Consider the following 20,081-nt stretch of genomic DNA (forward strand, 5'->3'; position numbering starts at 1 on the left):
AAAATATGTTTTAATTCATCGGTAGCCTTTTAAAGTTGGTATAATTTTTTTACTTACATATTTTAATTAAGTGTTTATATTACGTGTCATCATTAATGTTATCAGTTTCAAAAATAAAATATTATGTGTCATTAATTTATTGATCATTTTTTTTATTTATCATTAATTATTTATAATTAATTTGACATAAATGACAGATGTCGTGGTTTAATTGGTTATTTTATACATTATCCGCGAGTGTAATACACACGCATTGTATGTTTTTGTTTATATTTAAAAGGTTGTCAAAATGACATAGCGGGATTCTATATAAGTTATCTAAAGTGAACATCGTCCAATTAAAGTGTCTTAGACCTCATTTGTTTTTATTAAGATTGCGATCTTTGAATCTGAATACACGTCTAAATAATTTCATTAAATCTCGGTACTAAGGGAATAATTTCCTTAAGGGGACACTGTGCATTAAGTAGACTCAATTTTTTTCTTTCTTTTTCATTCTATTGTTTTAGATGTTGATATATTTTTTTTATCGTCATTAATTTATGTGTATTATACTAATTGTTTTTTTTAGTTCCTGTTTTTAAATTTTGTTGTTTATATTTCTGTACAATTATTGTTATAAATGTTTGTTAATACGTATAAATATTATTTATTTATTAGAAAATTTAATGTCTCATGTTGATGTTTATCTAATTTTCCAAAAATATCAAATAACAATACTACTTCGAGGAGGCAAAAGGATAAATTATAAAATCAAATTCAAGAAGATCGATTGAAGGATAAATGATAAGATGTTATAATTACTTTTTTCATTTACATTATTAATGTTCGTTACTTTGTAGTCTTATATGTAAGATAATATAGTATTTATTTTTAATGATTGATAAATCTGAATATTATTTTATTAATTATATGATATTAAATTTTCGCGAAAAACATCGATAAATTTCCGAATTTAAATATATATTTTGATTCAACCCTAACAGACACAGTTAATTTAAAACAAAAACAAAAAATAGATCAAACTCTAATATCATATTCGGATTTTATGTCACATCATCAGTCCATCTCCACGTAAGTCTCCTATCACTCCGCTACGCTACTCTCCTCTCTTCTTCATCAAAACTATTCCTTCACTTCCCTATTGTTGTGAAAGATTATCTACACAGGACTTGATGATCTCCTCCACCTCCATCTCTGCTGAATCTGCGCCCACACCCACTGTCAGTACCTTTCTTGATTCTATGTTTGAATTGTTTTTTAAGTTAATCACATCATCAAATTTGACTACTTTCTGCACACCCTTTTGCCCCGATCATCTTGTTGATCCATATATTCTTGTGGGGTTGTGGGGTATTTGAAATTCTTGGAAAACTATGAAAATTTGTTGAAGAAAAAACATGTTTTTTTTTGTGTTCTTGGTAATTTTCCTTGCTTTCCCGCTCCTGAAAATGGGTATTAAACAAAGGACATTGATGAGTAAACAGGGGGAAAGTGTAAGGAAATAGTAAGAACTAGAAAAGTAGTATGCTTTACATATTTCCTGGATTGTGTTTTTTTAACTAGGTCTATTTGCTTTAATTGTCAATCTAGCTAATGATCTATTCAACTTACCTTGTTGAATGAAATTATGGGTTATGAGTTCTTTTCCCCCGTACCTTTTTGTTGTTTTAATGTCATCTGATAATATAGTCTTTACTAGGTAATTTAATGAGGTCTGAGCTTTTTCTTTTTTCCCCAATTCAATTTCAGATGAGTATTTGTTTGTGTTTCTTTTTGAATAAATTAAGCATGGATGAAAACTTTAACTTTGTAAATTGACAGAAGTTCGATGGAGAAAATGAAGAGGATTCTTCAGCATCTCTAAAGTACAGAATCAATCAGCTGAAAAGGCAAATTCAAACGGACAGAGTTCTTTCAGTTAGGGTACTAGTTCTTTTGCATTTCTCTATTTTATATTCAACACTTAAAACTGTATTTCTGCTGATATCATAGCAATCACACAGATAGGCTTGTGCATTTCTCGGACACTCTTATCTCTTTCTATGTTGAATGGTGTTCGGCCAACCCATACCGTAGTTAATGCAGAACATTCATTGGAAACTTTGATCTTAAATGAATATTCTTTTCTTACAGATATTTTGTTTCTTTAATACTTGTTCTGTGAGCAAACCAATTAGTGAGTAACTTCTATTTTCTAAGTTACTAATCAGAAGACTTGTGAGTGGAAGTTAAAAAAAAATTAAAGTGTACAATTAAACGTGGGGGCTGCCAATTTCTGACATATAGACACACAGATATATCATAAACATCAACAGAAAAACTGTAGTTGAAATAAAGAATACGAAGAAGGTTATATGACCCAATAAAAGAATTCATCTAACTTTCTTGGTTCTCATTGAGTGACTGTGGTGTGCTATGTCATATGAATTTGCTAGAATACTTTTTTACAATGTTACTTGTAATTGATGGGCACAACATGAATAGTGGTTTTGTAACCACTTCCCCTCCAAAAAAAACCATAATTAAAAGAAAGGCAAAAGGATTATCTGACAAGGTTATTTTTGTGTAGGACAAACTTGAAGAGAACAAAAGGAAGCTAGAAATTCATGTTTCTGAACTTCTTATGTTGGCTACATCAAGGAGTGATACTATGAAGAATTCTGGGACTGGTAAAATGCTTTCTTTAAGAATATCAAGTCCCCTCTGCAAAGTTGTTGGACTTGTTCAAGGTTCAGGAGACAGGGACTATGCTAATGGAGAGGAAGTCGTATCTTCAGTAACTGCTAGACTTCCCTTCATTCAGAACATTCCACCATATACTACTTGGATCTTTTTAGACAAGTACGTGATAATCATAGTTATCTCTAGTACAATACTGTGAAGAAGTCCATAGAAGAGGACACTTGGAAAGAAATTCTAAAAAATAACATTTGTGCTAGCTACATTGGTTAGCCTTTTGTATATCGTTAACCTGAATATTTCGCCAGTATAAGGCTTAATTAGAAGCACCAAAATTTGCATCTTTTTCTTTATTTTCTGTATTTGTTTTGGACAAAACACTTTCATGACAAGCTTGAGATAGAAATTTTTTGGACAAAACACTTTCATGACAAGCTTGAGATAGAAATTTGGCCTTTGTCGTGGATTTATTTTCCGTTTAATATCTATTTTGGTGATAAGTTACCATCAACAGCTAAGTCTCGCTCCAAAGTCTTAAGGCAGTTCCACAATTTAATAGCTTGGAGAAGATTGGGAGAAAACTAGTTTTCAGTAGTATTCATACATTATCATGCATTAAAGTTAATCTTGTTCATCTTGACTTCTCCAGTTACTCTTCTTTAGCTTTTATATTATGTACTTCTGAGTTTTCGATTAGGCCAATAATTGATGCTATCATGATTATACTTTCATTCTTATTAGAAATGAGGATTTTATTTGCTCTTTGCTCTCAATTCTTCTTCACAAAACACAGAAATCAAAGAATGGCTGAAGATCAATCAGTGGTTGGGAGAAGGCGGATATACTATGACCAGCATGGTAGTGAGGCACTAATCTGTAGTGATAGTGAGGAAGACATAGCAGAACCAGAGGAAGAGAAACGTCATTTTTCTGAGGGAGAGGACAAAATTCTTAGGTGAGTTCAGATAAATAGCATGTATTACAACTTTATAGAATGTTATTGTTCATTTATTAAACAGATTTTTGCTTCTGTTTCAAAGAGAAAAATTGAGCATAGACTGTTTCGAAGAGTTGGATTTGATGTAATTTATTTCTCTATGTCGCAACTAATGCTTAGTGCTTACATAGGGAAGGTTTGTATATGTCATGCCCCAAGTCCATGTGACCGGCAAAGACACACTACTGACTACCCTACCAAGCAAACCAAACCCATATGATGCATCCTGACCATATGCATGAAAGCCATTTGACCTTCCTTTTTTTTTTTTTTTTTTTGCATTTACAAATTAATCATGAAATATTTTCAACTTCAAAAGAACATACCCTAAAGCATTTCACAAGAATAATGAAATCAAAATAAAAGAGACGTCTTTCCATGTATGTCATGTAAACTCCCATTGTTACAGCCCAACACAACTTTCTATGGAGCCTCTATACAATGGAATAGAATTAAACTCTTGGGACAATTCCTGTCCGAAGAAAAGAATAAGGGACACACTAGCTACCACGGAATAAAAGTTGTGCCTCAACATACACATTAGGAAGAGAGACACCCTAGCCATGTCTGCTCCTCATGTGTCACGCCTCATATTAAAATATGAAAAATAAAGGGGGCCTAAGGAGGGCTGAGAGTACATTGTCACAGACTTTATAAGTATCATTGACTCTCTCTCAGTCAAAGCTTGGACAAGACTTCATTAGAAAATGAATGCAAGTATAACTTGATATAGAACATAATACATTGATATCAAATTGAAATTTGAACATTTGAACTTAAAAGTCAAGTGTAAAATCCAACACCGACACTAGATCCAAGGTCAACTAGGTGATCAACCTAGTGGCAAGTATCACATACCCTACTTGCTCAAGTCGTCTCATTGTAGTGTCGTACGAATCGACTCAATAATACTATCATAGCACACTATACCCTTCCATGGGGATACTTTAACCTATCCCTTTACCATTAGGTAGAGTCTATGCCTACACTGGCATGTGTAATTTTGTGACAACAACCGGAATCTATGTGAAGTCAATCGTGGTGAACAATGGTAACTCCGAAGTCCGAAACAATTTAAATATTCTAAAATAGATTCATGACTTGGTAGCCTAAAAAATATGTACATTTATCAAATCACGGAGCTCATAGCCAATCCAAACTATTTGAACAAAAAACAATATATAATCTTTCCTCAAGTTATCAAAATATTTACCAAACAAAGATTTAAGATGCAAAGTATTCATCAAGTCTTATTTCAAATCATTTGTTTGTTAAAAGCATAAATATTATTGAATATAAATCAGTTAAACGAAATAGCACTTTAATGTGATATTTGACACAATTGAAATATTTATTTTCGTGCCTTTAGCATCGTGCAAGTCTTCATAAACTTATGAAATTTCATTTCAAGTAGCATTTCAACAATTAGCTTCAATTCTAAATTTTCATATCTACACATTGTTTATAAATCAATGGTATGTCATATGCAACCTAATTTATAAAGAGTGGAGAGACCCACACTCGCTCGCCCGGTCGCCCCCACAAGTATTCCTCACATTACACATAATTATCTTGAACACATTTAGGAAAAAGACCTCAAGAAGAGTAAGTCTTAACTTACCTCAACTTCAAGCTTCAAAATAATATCTTGACAGTCAACTTGATAATTTTTTTTTTGAAGAAGGTAACTTTATTATGAACAAAAGGAATAACCCAGAAAAGTATTCCAGTAATACTTACAAAAAGTTATTGAGGGAGAGGTGTCCCTACTAAGCTTCATAAATAATCTAAAATACTAAGAATATTCTCTTCTTCTTGAGGATATCCGTGTTTACACCAAAAAAAAAAAAAGGACTAGACAGTTCATCTTCAGTTTCTGCACAGAGCAACTGTTGTTTTCGAAACATCTCTGGTTCCTTTCCATCCATATAGTCCACCAAATGCAGGCTGGGACAATCTTCCATCTCTCTCTGTGTCCCGACAGCTAGAGCCTCTTTGATGCTCCTTGGATAGTCCAGCTTATGCCTCTTAAATTTATGAAAATCTGCTATAACTTCACAGTCTCTCTACAATGTAGAAAGAGATGATTTATTGTCTCAATCTCACATTCACAAAAGAGCACCTAGAGCAAAATTGACTACCTCTTTTCATAAGGTTGTCCTGGGTGAGTGTAGCCTGTTTGGCTAGTAGCCAAGTGAAACATGCAACCTTGAAGGGTACCCTGACTTTCCAGATCATCTTCCAGGGCCAGCCACTACTCTGAGAGACTGATCTTTGTGATGTCTTGTAAGCTGAACCAACTGAAAATCTGCCTTGCTTGTCTGGTAGCGGAAATAGATTGTCCTCTTTGGGAGTGAAATCTTTGTATAGGCTCCAGAGTATTGAGCAGTTCAGCCACTCTGTTAATTTCCCAGTCGTTCAAGTGTCTCCTAAACCTTCGTTCAAGTGTCTCCTAAACTGAGATAGACTTGATTGTCTCTCATTTCTCTAATTGTGGATACCTTTTGAAGGCTCAGGTTGAACAAGTCTGGATACCTGTTCTATAAAGTTTCTTGTCCAGCCCACACATCTTCCCAAAATAGTGTTTTCCCCCCTTTTCTCACCTTGATTTTACAGTTGTTTGCAAACTTGATCCACTGAGTTCTGATAGACCTCCATACTCCAGTCCCGTACAGTTGTGTGGGCATGTAGGTAGTCCATTTGTTCTCCATGCCAAACCTAGCCTTGATTGTCTCCTTCCACAGTGCTTGTTCCTGTGATGCAAATCTCCATAGCAATTTCATCAAAAGGCTTCGATTCTGCAATTTTAGGTTTCCTTATCCCCAGACCCCCTACTTTTTTGCTTTGAATGACTTCATCCCACTTTACAAGATGATATTTTTGCTCATTAGGATCACAGTTCCCTTGCCACAAAATAATTCTTCTGATAGCATCCATTTTGTCAATTACATTTGCACGCATTGGGAAAATTGATATCATGTATGTAGGCATAGCATCCAACACACTGTGATGAGAGTAACTCTTCCACCTAGAGACAAATATTTGCTTTTCCAATTCACTAGCTTTTTCTCACATTTCTCCGGAACATTGTTCCATATGCCTTTGACTTGCTCTTATCCCCCAAGGGCATGCCAAGGTACACTTACTAAATTAACCAAACACGATCAATAAGTCGATTTCTACAAATGCGGTATCTCAAATACATCAAAGGCCAAAGCATATCCAAACTTCCTCACCATTTATCCAACTTCCAACACAATGAGAGTTTTCCATTTACAACTCTTTCAACCACCACAACTAGCAACGAATACTTTGGACCTTAATAAATAAACTAGTTCTAGAAGTTATCATTCTCAAAAAAAATAAACTAGTTCTAGGTAGTGTATTTACCTTCTTCAAGTTTTTCCTAAAAAATCGTAAGCTTGGGATTTTTGGTGTTCTTGAACAATTTGATAAAATTTATAGATTTGTTTGTTTGAATGATGTTAAAATCCATGTATATCAAGTATAATTAACTCAAATATATCATTACTGACGTACCTTTGTTTGTAATAGAGCTCCCAAGCATCAAATTGCTACTTTTGAGCTCTCAACAGTAACTGCTTTCTCAAAATCCAATTCTGTCCCGAAACTGGTTTTTATATGCACCTGGAAGTCTGTCGATATGGCAATGCGTCGCATGACCCGTGATAGTACTGCCAGTCTTTGGTAAAATGGCCATATCTCCTTGTATGAATGTCCAGATACTAATGGCTTGAACCTTTGGAAACTGTAAACTTTAATTTGATATATAGTGCACACCATAACTCCTCATAGAATGCTAGTATAAAGTAAGGCTTTGTGCGCATTTCTATACAACTTTAGTCCATAGTGTGGTTTCCAATTTGGTTTGGCCCCGCCCCAAGGCTCTCCTAGACCCCATTATCTTTTCCAATATACCTCGTATACTTATCATCGTGTCCATGTGATGTGCTTCATATCATTAGCCCTCATTCAAACGCAAATTAAGGTAGTTAGAATGTTTAGAACTTCTTAATTGCCTTTAAAAATTTCAAACTTTCCGAAGTGCTACAGTAAAGAAATTCTGCAACTGAGAGTTTTATCCTTGTCATTTTCTTTACATTTGAGATTTCCATTTACTAGAATTAGAAGAGTTATTCTGTTGTTTCCTGAATAATACAGATCCAGAGCACAATATCTCCTTTCAGCTCTGTTCTTTTTTTGTTTTCTGTGTCCATAGATTTCCTTAATTTTTGGTTTTGTGAAATGATGATAGGTTTTCCTCAGACACTCATAGCTCATATGGGTAAAGAAGAATACTCCCTTTATCCCGTTTATAATTACTATTAGCCCCAAAGGTTGTAAGTGAGTTGAGAACCATGTTTCACTTTCAAATCTTAACGGAGACAAAAAAAAACACTAGGTTATTTCTTCCCATCTATGTCAGGCTTTTTGGACAGAGTTACTTGTACATAATGCTGGTGGGAGGTATCCCGTGGAATTGGTCAAGATGCAAGCAAGCTGGTCCAGGCACCACGGTTATCCAAAAAAAATACTATCAAAACATATAGAAATTTCTAAGTACTTTAATAGAACATTTTGATCTGTATCACTTCAAGTAGTCTCTGAATATGTAATTTTAAAACCATAAAGAAGGTCAATGTTCAGATATACACCAAAAAGTAGGTGCTTTGACTCTCATACATCCAAAATCATCTCTTTTTGGTATGAAGAGTGTTGATTTGATTGTTCTAAGTTGTTGGATTGACAGATGATCAGTTATCCTGTCCTATCCCCAGTCCCCTGCTACAGTAGCCTGGGCATATTACACTTCTCCCTTGGATATAATAGGTAGCTTTCTGTATGTTTATGTAAGCTTCCAAGCACCTTCAGTGAACTAGAATATCCTACCTATATTTAGCCAGCTGGTGGGAGTTGCTTGCATTTCGTTCTAGTAGTTCTCTGACAGAAAGGGTGCAGCTGCAGCCTTCAGATTTCAGACAGGAAACATTTTTTTTGTGCTTGTCAGTTTGCTTGTTTCTCACAGAGCCATCTTATTTTCACTTTATGGGATTCTGTAGGATGGCTTCACGGGAGTTTGGGCTTAATGAAGAAGTTCTTGACATCTTGACTCAGTATGTTGGAGGCACCACTTCTGAAATCCTGGTAAACTGAGTTGGTGATGTAATTGGGTAATGAACTTATAGATAGTAGATATTTTAGTTACCTCATTTATGTGTGTTTGGTCTTGCTCACATGTTGACACATGTTTCTCTATCTTTCACGGTTGTCTTGTTAGTGGCTACCTGTGAAATCAATTTGTATACCATCTGATTTGTATTTCTTTGTTTGTTTTATTAGGAGCACTGTAATGTGCTTGAGGAAAAACATCAAGATACAGACGGCAAAAGCTTAAAAGATTCTAGGGAAAGTGGATTTGGGGGGAGCATGTTTCTAGACAAAAGCCTTACTGCTGCTTTAGATTCCTTTGATAACCTTTTCTGTCGCCGCTGTCTGGTATGTGATCGAAATGTGTTTTTTTTAAAACTGAAACAGAAGTTTAATGTGTTATTAATTGGCTCCCTGTACTAATACAGGTGTTCGACTGTCGTCTGCATGGCTGTTCACAAATTCTTATTGATGCTGTAAGTATAATTTTCCCAGCTTATTCTACTGAATTTGTATATGAAAATCTGAAAGTCTTTTTCATTTGGCAGATTGAAAAGCAGCCTTATTCTTCTGATTCTGAAGATGATAGAAAACCTTGTGGTGATCGGTGTTATCTTAAGGTATTCTTTTGAGTTTCGACATTTATACACAAGCAAGTAGATCATACCTCTTTAAGGTAGGAATTCCCCTCAATGTATCATTGATTTGGTTTATTAAGATAACCCTTGTTTTTGAGTTAGTCCGGAATATTTGTAGTATTTTAGTTCCCAAACTTTTTTAACTAAGCAGCTTAGCTTTTTCAGTAAGTATTTAGGCAGCTCTGCTTTTAACATACAACTTTGGTATTAGCTGGTTTGCTAGTTTTGGGTCTGACTGTCAAATGCCAAGTGATTTTTCTACTAAGTTTACCATCTCTGGAGCAGATGATCATAAATATACATTTATCTTCTAGACTTTAAAACCTCCATTCTAATTTTAAATTTTTCCTTTATATTACATAATCAGTTCAGTTTTGGTAATACTTGCCACTGCTACTGTCTGCTCCCTCATTTGCTAACTTGCTCTTCCCCTTTTTCTCCCTTCTTCTTTTTTCACTCACTTTCAGCTTTTTATGTGGAGAAATTCATTTTGAGGTTTTAGGTAAAAGGTGTAGCAAACCAGACTAAATATTCAAATGTAGATCCAGTGGAAGGACTAGAAAAACACACTTCAGAAGCGGGAGGTAGCACTATGGACATCAAAAGAACTAGAGATCCAGGTGACGATGATTCACACACTTTTGATGACAGATCGCTTTGCTGATTTTTCTTGTCTTGTCTATAACATATGAAGTTACATGTTGCTGGTTCAACTTGTTTATGTTTCCTTGTCACAATAGACGAGCACATTGATAGCAAAATGAAGCATGGAGTATCAGATTCTATAAACACAACTTTAGAGAAGTCAAATCTAGTTTTGGATGACCAACAAGATTCTTCTGGTAAGAGAAGGAAATTGTCACTCCCTACTGCTGTTAGTGTGGCAGCAGAAGATGGATCTGAGAGCAATGGGATGTCTATTAGCACCAATGATTATGTATCACATTCACAAGCACCAGATCAGTCTGGCTATAATCATGGTACTTCTTTGCATGAGACTGGGGACAATGTCTCAAATGAAGGAGAGGACACTATAAAGGAAACTGTGAAGCATGCATCCTACTCCAAAAATTTACCAGAATGGAAACCCCTAGAGAAAGAACTATATTTAAAGGGGATAGAGATATTTGGGAGAAATAGGTATGATTTTTAGTTGATATTGGTTCTTTCTCAATAATAGAATTACAATTATTTTACATTAAAATAGGTTTATATCATCAGTGGTAAGAAATGCATGTCCATGTGAATGAAAAAGATGGAAATGACTGTTCCAAATTTAACTTGTACCTTTCTTTGATTTAACAAAAAATTGCTACACCAGATATTTCCTTTCATTGTGGATATCATCTAGTCAGGTAGTTCGTAGTTGTTTCTTGTTGACAGAAGAACAGAGAGTGAGAGATTAGATGGTAAAAACAAAAGGAGTCTCTCTGAGTCTTCACATGTCACTTGGTACTTTTGGGAGTACTCAGGTCAGTGTTAACAAATCCTTAAAACTTTACAACCCTTGCAATGTATTTCAGCTACATGCAATGATAAGTCAGACTAAAGGGAGCCCGGTGGACTAAGCTCCCGCTATGCTCAGGTCTGGGGAAGGGCGGACCACATTATGTCTTATTTAGCAGCCTTACCTTGTATTTGTGAAAGATGCTGTTTCCGCGTGCAATGCTAGATCAAACTCAGAAATAGGAACTGTCTGCCATTCTCTTCTAGCTACACACATTAGTGTTTCCAAGCTGACATCTATGAAATTATTTTTAAGATCCAAAGCTCCACATTCTGACCTCACTTTGTGGGATTTGCTGGGTATGTTGTTGTTGTGAAGGTCCACATTCTTTGTATTCATTTAAAGGATTTCCATATGGATATACTGCTATTTTTTTTGTGTCTCCCGCCAATTTCAAGCAATCCTTTCCTGGGGCTTTCAGATAGCCAATCCTCATTTTCTTCACATTCTAAAGATGCTTGAATTAATTTCCGATGGAGGTACTTTATATGGTTCTACAGGCATACATATTATTGTACCATCTAACACCATATTTCGGAGCGGCAATTATAGAGCTGATTAAGTTTTGGATTCAAAAGGGCACACATTCCTGTGAGGAACCATGGGCAATTGCAGCTAGTATAAAGTTTAGATAAGTAGAATTGGTCAGTGAGCTATGAACAGGGGATGGCTTTAGCTGTACTGCATTTTCTGGGATCTTATGCTATGTTAAATTATCTTTTACAGAAGTATTATTGATGTCATTTAAGCAATAAACAATATGAAGGTGATCGAGTATCAGATTTTTTTGGAGTCCTTTTCACTTTTATTATTGTGATAAATGAATCAGCATCCAACTCAGGGATATTTTTCTAGCTCACACTAGAGCCTAGGTGATAGGGGGTGTAGTTGGCGGCTAAGGGGCTTGGGGGAGGAGTGGAGACACAGATAGTATGTAGTCTACAGCTTCATGGCCAGAGCTTCAAATTCTTCTTTTCTTTCAAGCCGAGGGTCTATCAATGGCAAACAGTCTATCTTCCCCATATAGGTAGGGGTAAGGTCTGTGTACATCTTAGGATTGCACTAGGCATGTTGTTGTTGTTGTTACACTTTACCTGTGATATGCCTGTATAAAAGACCAGATGTTAGCTATTAAAGTTTTTGTTTCTTTCTATGCCAAGATTAGTTACTGAACTTTCCTCAGTATCAATCAATCAGTCAATCATAGAAGTGAAAGTAGGGAACATTCATCTTTTTTCTGGTCTTCCAGGGACCCTTTTACATTTAAGGAGAGTTCTTTTTTAAATGTTTTTTTTTTTTTTTGAAATTGGTAAATTGTATTCATCAACATTAAGGATATGTTGAAGTTCTTTTTTAAATGTTACGAGACAAAAGGAGCACATGGGTAAATGCTACACCATACTCTAGCTGATCTGGTCCCTCATGAGAAATCTGCTCTTTCTTTTCATGCAGATCATATTCTAAACCCCTCCCCACCACTTGTTCGTACTTCTTGAATACATGAAGTTGATTAAGTTTTGGTAACAGATTCTTGTGATTGATATGCTGAAATGAGATTGCTGTGTCAATATGTGTCAGCTCTAATGGATATCTCATTCATTGCAGTTGCCTAATTGCTAGAAACTTACTTCCTGGCTTGAAAACTTGTATGGAGGTATCCTCTTACATGGATAACAGAGCAGCGGCGCAACGTGGAGGCTCCTCAAGCTTATTTTCGGAGGATAATGGGAAAGCTGACATGGATTACATGGTTTGTGCTCCTCTTCATGCCAACTCATTTACTTGATGCATTGGCCCAAAGATACACATGAATCCTCATATTCCTCAGACCTTGAGACGACTGAGGGGTTCATGTGGTACATAGATTTGGGAACATATTTTACCTGCTTAATAATTGGGTGTTTGTACAGCATTGTCCTTTTAATGCTTATATTTTTTCAATCCAGCAGTGTCCCCATATTAATACTAACGATCCCATTAACATTATCCTTGTCCTCATAAAACTAACTCCTTATGCTGATATTTTTCAATCCAAGGACAAGGATAGTGTTAATGGGATTGTTGGTCTTCTCTTCAAATCCTAAAATGGTAAAAGGCTTCCCCTACCAAATGATGGACTTAAATCCAATGATAAAGTTCAAAGTAAAAAGTTAGCCCAATTGCAAAACCAAACATCACATTGCATCAAAGTCCATATCGATATTTTAGTGCGATAAATTATAATACAGGCACTCGTTAATCTCACTTTACAATAAATTACCTAAAAAAGTTAATTCATGAAGGTTATTATTTTAGTTCTTGTAGTATAACCTAGGGCTGCATACAGACTTCTAATTTCAGTCTATAACTTGGACAAAGCAGTCTGAACAGACTGTTCCAAGCTATCAGCCTTGCAATAAAAAGAAAAATCATCATGGATTTTATAGTATTCATGAGACCATTTGACAGTTATAAATATTTGGAGCAGCAGGCCATGCTACCCTCTAACATTTTGTACCCTCTTTTTTTTGTATTTTACAAGAGTGGGGTACCTTTTGGCTCTCAAAGAAAAAACCATGGTATTTTCTAGCCAGAATAAGATATTTTCACATGCAGAAGGAAAAATCATATTGTCAAGAATTACTTCTAGTTCAATTTTGAAGCATCAGAATGATGCACAGGTTTATTTTAGGAATTCAAGAAAGTCGGATCTTCTTCTTTGGAAATTAATGCAGATATGAGAGTATTTGTTTCCCTTGAATTTCTCATGCTATAAGTGGAACATACTTACTACCATATAAGGTGCTACAGGAATTGAAAATGCTCAAACAGCTTATTTTATTTTGTTAGCATTCTACTTTCCTAGATTAGTTTGAGTTACTTCCTTCATGGTGTATATCCAACTAATTGATGTATTTGTCTATTTAGGAGCTAGATATTCCGACGAAATCACGTTTTCTTCGTAGAAGAGGCAGAACACGCAAACTGAAATATTCCTCAAAGTCTTCTGGGCATCCCTCAATCTGGAGAAGAATGGCCGATGGAAAGAATCAATCATGTATACAATATAATCCATGTGGATGCCAGCCGATGTGTGGAAAGCATTGTCCTTGTTTGCAGAATGGTACTTGCTGTGAAAAGTATTGTGGGTATGTTGAGCGTTTGAATTTATCAATAAAGGATTTCGTCTTTGACTTGTTAAGTCAGATGCCTCTCCAGTCCACCTTTTTCTCTTCTATTTTTCTCTTTTAACTACTTCCATGCCCTCCTGTAAAGCTTGTTCTCTTGCACCCCTCTCCTCCTGGATTCGTTGGTTGCTCTGTTTAATTCTATGAATTGATCATTTGTGCTCACCACAGATGAGAGTAGTCCAGTGCATCAACTCTTTGTTGCATTTACCATACATTGAACTCTGGCATAGTTGAACAGGACTCAATAAACTAGAATAATTATGTCCTCAATTGCATTCATTTTCATGTGAAAGAAGACTACAGCTCGATGTCCTTGACTGTTTTCGTTGTTAAAAAAGTTGTTCAACTTGATGTTTGCTCTATTTTTTTGGTTTGCTTAGGGCTAGCGGGGAACTCATTTGTTCGCTTTCCGATATTATTTTAGGAACCTGTCATATCTCCTAATATCTCTTCTTCCATTTTAGCTGCTCAAAAAGCTGTAAAAATCGTTTCCGTGGATGTCACTGTGCAAAAAGTCAATGCAGAAGCAGACAATGTCCATGTTTTGCTGCTGGACGTGAATGTGATCCTGATGTCTGCCGCAATTGTTGGGTTAGGTAAGATGTTGCTAGACTGTAGCCTCTAAATTCACCCTTGTACTTCTGCTTGGAACATTGACACACTTTTCAGCTGTGGTGATGGCTCATTGGGTGAGCCTCCTAGGCAAGGAGAAGGTCAATGTGGTAACATGAGGCTCCTCCTAAGGCAGCAACAAAGGGTGAGACATTTTAGGGGTTTCAATTACTATTTCTGTTATCAAACTGTCTATCTTCCCTTTTCTCCCTTTTCAATTTGTCTTGCATCATTTCTGTTACAGATTCTGCTGTCAAAATCTGAAGTTGCTGGATGGGGAGCCTTCCTGAAGGTAAATCGTATTCCTGTATGACACATGTGCTTCTTAAGCTAGTGCTACAATGTATTAATAAACTAATTTAATTTTTAATCTTTTTGCGTCTAGAACCCTGTTTACAAAAATGATTACCTGGGAGAATATACGGGTGAATTAATTTCTCATCGAGAAGCAGATAAGCGGGGGAAAATATATGATCGTGCAAATTCGTCTTTCCTTTTCGACTTGAATGATCAGGTGAGCACTGCTTATATTTGAGATATTCTGATACTCCCTTGTATTGCAAAATCTGAAACTTAGGACCAACCACCCTGCCTTGTATACCCTAGCAGGTATATGCTCTTATTTCAACAGTCTAGAAGTCTGGTTCAGAGAAGTTGTTATGAATTTTCAGTGGTGAATTTGGTGCTTTAAAGTTTCCAATTCCAAAATATCCAATTTTTAGCCTGTGATGTCCTCCGGATTTACTTGTCATTCAAGTTTTGGATTCTTCTACCTGTATGCCTGATATCTTCAACCGAAGGAATGATAACATAAGGCAGTTAACTAATCCCTCCTTTTGAGTGAACCCTGGGCTGGGGATCAAAAGCTAGACAAGTCATTCCAAATGAAACTTTCATTATTTTACCAGGGGTGTTCTCCTTTTGGCAATTCAATCCTAATTCTTTGATATTGAGGTTACTGTATATTTATTTTTTTGTTCTTTGTAAATATGACTGAGTTGTGATCTAGAAGGTGTATTAATTTAACAGCTTAAGCTAACTTGTTAGAGAATTTTATGAGCCTTGATGACATTTCATCTCCTGCTTTCATCTCTTTATTGCAGTATGTCCTCGATGCCTATCGGAAGGGAGACAAGCTGAAATTTGCCAATCACTCATCAAACCCAAACTGCTTTGCTAAGGTACATACAATCCTAAGTATTAGAGTTCAATTAACTTTCTGATTGTTGCTGATTCAACATCTTTTAGGTAATGCTGGTTGCTGGTGATCATCGAGTTGGGATATTTGCAAAGGAACGTATTGAAGCTAGTGAGGAGCTTTTCTATGATTATCGTTATGGTCCTGATCAAGCGCCAATATGGGCTAGGAAACCTGAGGGCACAAAGAGAGATGATTCACCAGCGCCTTTAGGTCGACCAAAGAAACACCAATAATCTCATTGAGACAGCATGCTTAACCATTTCTATCTGTGGAGTGCTTCACATGGAGGAGGAACAGAGGAAGCTGTACTACTTCTCTTATATACTGTAATAAAGCAGTCATAAAGATATTTATTTGTTTGTTCTTTGTTGAGGGGTTCCTTTATATTTTTTACATTATAGTGTGCTAATAATAATAAGACATCAAAGAAGTAATAGGAGAGAGGATCCAGCTATGTAAAGAATAAGCAGAAAAATATTGAAGGAAACATGTATACTGTAGTCGTCCGAACAAGGTGTCTGGTAATATATAGATCTGTTTCCTTTTACTCTGTTTAGAACCAGTTTTGCCTTGAATCTTTTTTTTGATAATGGGAACAAAGGTGAAGCCAAATTTAAAATTTGGAAGAACTTAGGTTCATATTTTGCAACGTTTGCTGTTGTATTAATTTGAACCTATTTTAATCCGTCCATTTGCCATCTCTAGACATAATAATTGGCACACCAAAAGAGAACAATTGACAAACCTCAACTTCACAGCTATATACAGCTTATCAAACATGCGGAACAAATGAAAGAATTTCAATTTGAGGATGAAGTTTCAGTTGGGCAAACTTTTTCTTCTAGTACTTTCTAAATGCATATATAACATTTCGTTCCAAGTATCTGGAACCCCTGGAAGACACCAATGGCTACAATCTTGAACACGCGAAGAGCTACCCGGTTTTCTTCCATATATAGAAGGATGACCATCAATCCTGTAATCTGACAAACCAGTTATGTTCAAAAAAGTAACTGGAATCTTCATCTTGCTTATTATTTGCTCCACTATTATGTTCTTCTCTGGATATTCGCCTCTGTAAGTCTCAGGGATCGGTTGAGAAGCTTCTCTGCAGTGCCCACCAGTGTTCCACTGACCCCCACTGTCCAATTTAAGAAGAGAATGATGAGCCATGTAGCCAATACATCACAGATCTTGTGAGAATGTGCAAAGCAAAATTAAGGCATACCTGAAATGAGAAGGAGCAGAACTCCTGAAGAAAACTTGTGTTTTGCTTGGATTGATATGTCTATCAATCCATGATGCCCAAGTTGTCAGGGCTTTTTCGAAAGCTGTTGAAACATCAAGACGAGGATGTACTTGATTCCTCTCCTGGTAGTAATTCTTCCTGTTGTGACAGTACCAATTATATACGCGAGAGTAACTAGAGGAAGCTAATGCAGCATCCATCACACACAAAAATACTACTAACTTATTTTCTATCTTCATAGTAAGAATTGACAGGATTGATTTTCACCAAAAAACAATCTAGCTCATTAACCGGTATTGCCAGGTTCTTTCTATATGCTATCACAATATCATGACTAGGTTTCATATCAAAATGTTGGGTACTCCAATTAAACGGCAATTATTTGCCAAAATCTCAAACAAGTTTAATTTGATCTACATGAATCCTCATTGATGATGTCGCAAAATTTAAGCTCATCTCAGGCCAATATAGGCTTCTCCAATTAAACATCAGTTAAAACCTGCAAGTAACTTCCAAGTACCATATTCTAAAATAAATCTTCACATGGATCATTACACTAAGAACTTCTTAGAGAGATCATATTCATACCATTAGTCTTTGGCAGAACTTAAACTCGAAGAAGAACAAAGTAGCAGAATTAACCTAAATAACCGTCCACCCAACTTTTTAAGCTAAAAATAGCCAGCCGATGTATAATCCATATATAATCCGCATATAATCAGTGTATAGTATATGTATACAGGCTAGAAAAAGAACAGTGAATCTGCCTGGCTATAATCTATCAACAAAAGGCTTACCCTGCTTTAGTCTTGTGGTGATTCCACCAATGAGCAGTGTTAAAGACCAAGATATCAGCCCCTCTCCATCTTGATGAACCTTTGTCCATCGTATCAATACGCAAGGTCTGCGCCCGTTTGCTGCCTATCCTTGCCTTGCCCTCATGAACCAAAAAATGAGTTACATAGTACTCAACTGTACATTGGTAGTCCTGCAATAATGACATCAAAAAAAAATTGAAAACTGGAAAAACACAATTCTTTGCCTATTCAGTTAATTAAAGATTCAAATTATTTACCACAAATTTGAAACAATAATTTCCCTTCTCTTTGGTTATTCTCCGACCACGAGTCTCATAAACCTTTCTTGGATCTTTTATTGCTCCCATTAACAAGCATAACATCGACTCCCATTGATTTCTGTTGATGGAGTCACCAGCAAACACTAATCTTTTACCTCTAATAAGTTCCAACATCTGAGTAGCATTGAACCTGTACCACACAAAAGTTACAAGCTAAGAATTATTTTATTTCAAACTTTCTAATAAATCTTCTTACTCTATTACTAGCCAGACAATGGAGGTGTACAACTTAAGCAATGAATCCACACACATACACAAAAAAAAGGAAAAATACAAGGGGTAAAAAAGTCAAGTTTTTATTGTTTTACCTTGGAATGTCACAATCTTGAGGTTGCCACCTCCATTTCATATAATTCTTATCCAATCTTCCATTAGTTTCACAACTAAAACCTTCATCAATGTAGGGACATGAAGCATTTGTGTACAAAGGATAGCTCTCATCAAAAACCCATTTCCCTTTAGTGATATCACATTCTTTCTTATTCACCACCTTAAGCAAATTACTAGAAGCTTCTTCTTTCTTAGACAAAACAATAGACACATTCTGCTGTTGCTGCTGCTGCTGATTCCAAATAGGAATACTACTATTGGTACTTTCTATTTCAAGACGCTTAGAAGAAACAGTTTCAGATTTAGTCGAACGGTTACCAGAAAAGGTCGAATTTTTTTCACTATTTATATCATAAGCCACTGATTGTGGCTGATTTTCCTTATCCAAGATTCCCTCAAATGTTGAAAAGTTAGAAACTTGGGACTCATTTTCAACTCTATTGAAATGGGTACTCACCAAAATTGAGTTCTTGATTTGGGTTGCTGAGTAATTTTTGTGAAAACCAGTTAAAGATTGAATCTTGAAAGGAGATCTGGGTCTCAAAGAGACTGAAGCAGAAGCAGAAGCAGCAGTAGCAGTACTACTGTTGAACTGAATATGAGTTTCTTGACGGCTATATAATGGAAGGTTGAGAACCCATATAGAGAAAAAGATGAAAAAGATTAGAGAAAATGAAATGGTGAAAGAGAAAAGCCATAGCCTTGTAGGTTTAATGGAGAAACTTCTCTGTTTCTCCATCAGATTTTCTCTGAGTAAACTGTTGTTTTATTTCTCAGGGCTTCTTTTTTCCTCTTCTATTATAGTACTCCACTACAAGTCAAGAAGAGTGGTTAAGGTATAGTAATGCACTGTGTCACATGCAAAATTTAATATAAAAATATAGTACTACAACTAATGAAAATCAAATGGATAGGTTCAAATTTAAAATAATTAATCAAACAATGACCATGAAAAAGCAGATAATGAGAATTATGACAAAATTGACAAAAAGTGAGTGAATTTGGTTTTATTTAACTTTTGGTTACATCTAAACTCCATTTAAAGGAGTAGTTGTTAAATATGCACATGCTGTAAATATACATAGGCAAGAGGCATGAGCCATTTTTTATTTTATTATTATGTTTAATGTTCGAGCAACTCCCTCTAACAAAGAAGTTAATAATTTATCTGTTCTTTAATTGAAAATTTGATCTTTTAGAATATCATTAGTAAGGACTAAGGAGAAATAAAATATTTCAAAAGATCTTTTACATTTCTCCTGGTCAAAATACTTTGTATAGAAATAGATGAGTATTTAATGTGAATGAAAGAATTCAAATTGTTCATTAATAATATCTTCATTAAAATTGTTTTTTAAATATCTATATAATAAGTGTTAAATTCTTTT

General features: G+C 35.4%; 2 protein-coding genes across 3 annotated transcripts; one reads left to right on the top strand and one right to left on the bottom strand.

Moving 5' to 3' along the window:
- The first annotated feature begins 1,049 nt into the window (after window positions 1–1,049).
- On the top strand, window positions 1,050–16,523 carry EZ1 (histone-lysine N-methyltransferase EZ1). 2 transcript variants are annotated; one of them, XM_069294708.1, is made up of 18 exons: window positions 1,050–1,223; window positions 1,828–1,926; window positions 2,573–2,844; window positions 3,476–3,637; window positions 8,761–8,845; window positions 9,041–9,196; window positions 9,277–9,324; window positions 9,397–9,468; window positions 9,989–10,106; window positions 10,227–10,626; window positions 12,599–12,743; window positions 13,901–14,121; window positions 14,628–14,759; window positions 14,833–14,920; window positions 15,020–15,067; window positions 15,161–15,289; window positions 15,879–15,956; window positions 16,024–16,523. In XM_069294708.1, exons 1-18 carry the CDS (start codon window positions 1,176–1,178, stop codon window positions 16,207–16,209), a joined length of 2,487 nt encoding a protein of 828 aa, XP_069150809.1. In that variant the 5' UTR covers window positions 1,050–1,175; the 3' UTR covers window positions 16,210–16,523. The 2 variants fall into 2 exon arrangements, with proteins under 2 accessions (XP_069150809.1, NP_001234760.1); NM_001247831.2 differs by having other exon boundaries at window positions 1,075–1,223; window positions 1,825–1,926.
- Window positions 16,524–16,595: 72 nt separating this feature from the next.
- On the bottom strand, window positions 16,596–19,958 carry LOC101266450 (protein trichome birefringence-like 6). Its single transcript, XM_004229338.5, has 5 exons — window positions 18,672–19,958; window positions 18,301–18,493; window positions 18,023–18,213; window positions 17,205–17,363; window positions 16,596–17,117 (listed from the first exon to the last, which is right to left on the bottom strand). Exons 1-5 carry the CDS (start codon window positions 19,430–19,432, stop codon window positions 16,796–16,798), a joined length of 1,626 nt encoding a protein of 541 aa, XP_004229386.1. The 5' UTR covers window positions 19,433–19,958; the 3' UTR covers window positions 16,596–16,795.
- Window positions 19,959–20,081: the final 123 nt, after the last annotated feature.

The sequence above is a fragment of the Solanum lycopersicum genome, chromosome 1, assembly GCF_036512215.1.
Source record: "Solanum lycopersicum chromosome 1, SLM_r2.1".
NCBI lineage: Eukaryota > Viridiplantae > Streptophyta > Magnoliopsida > Solanales > Solanaceae > Solanum > Solanum lycopersicum.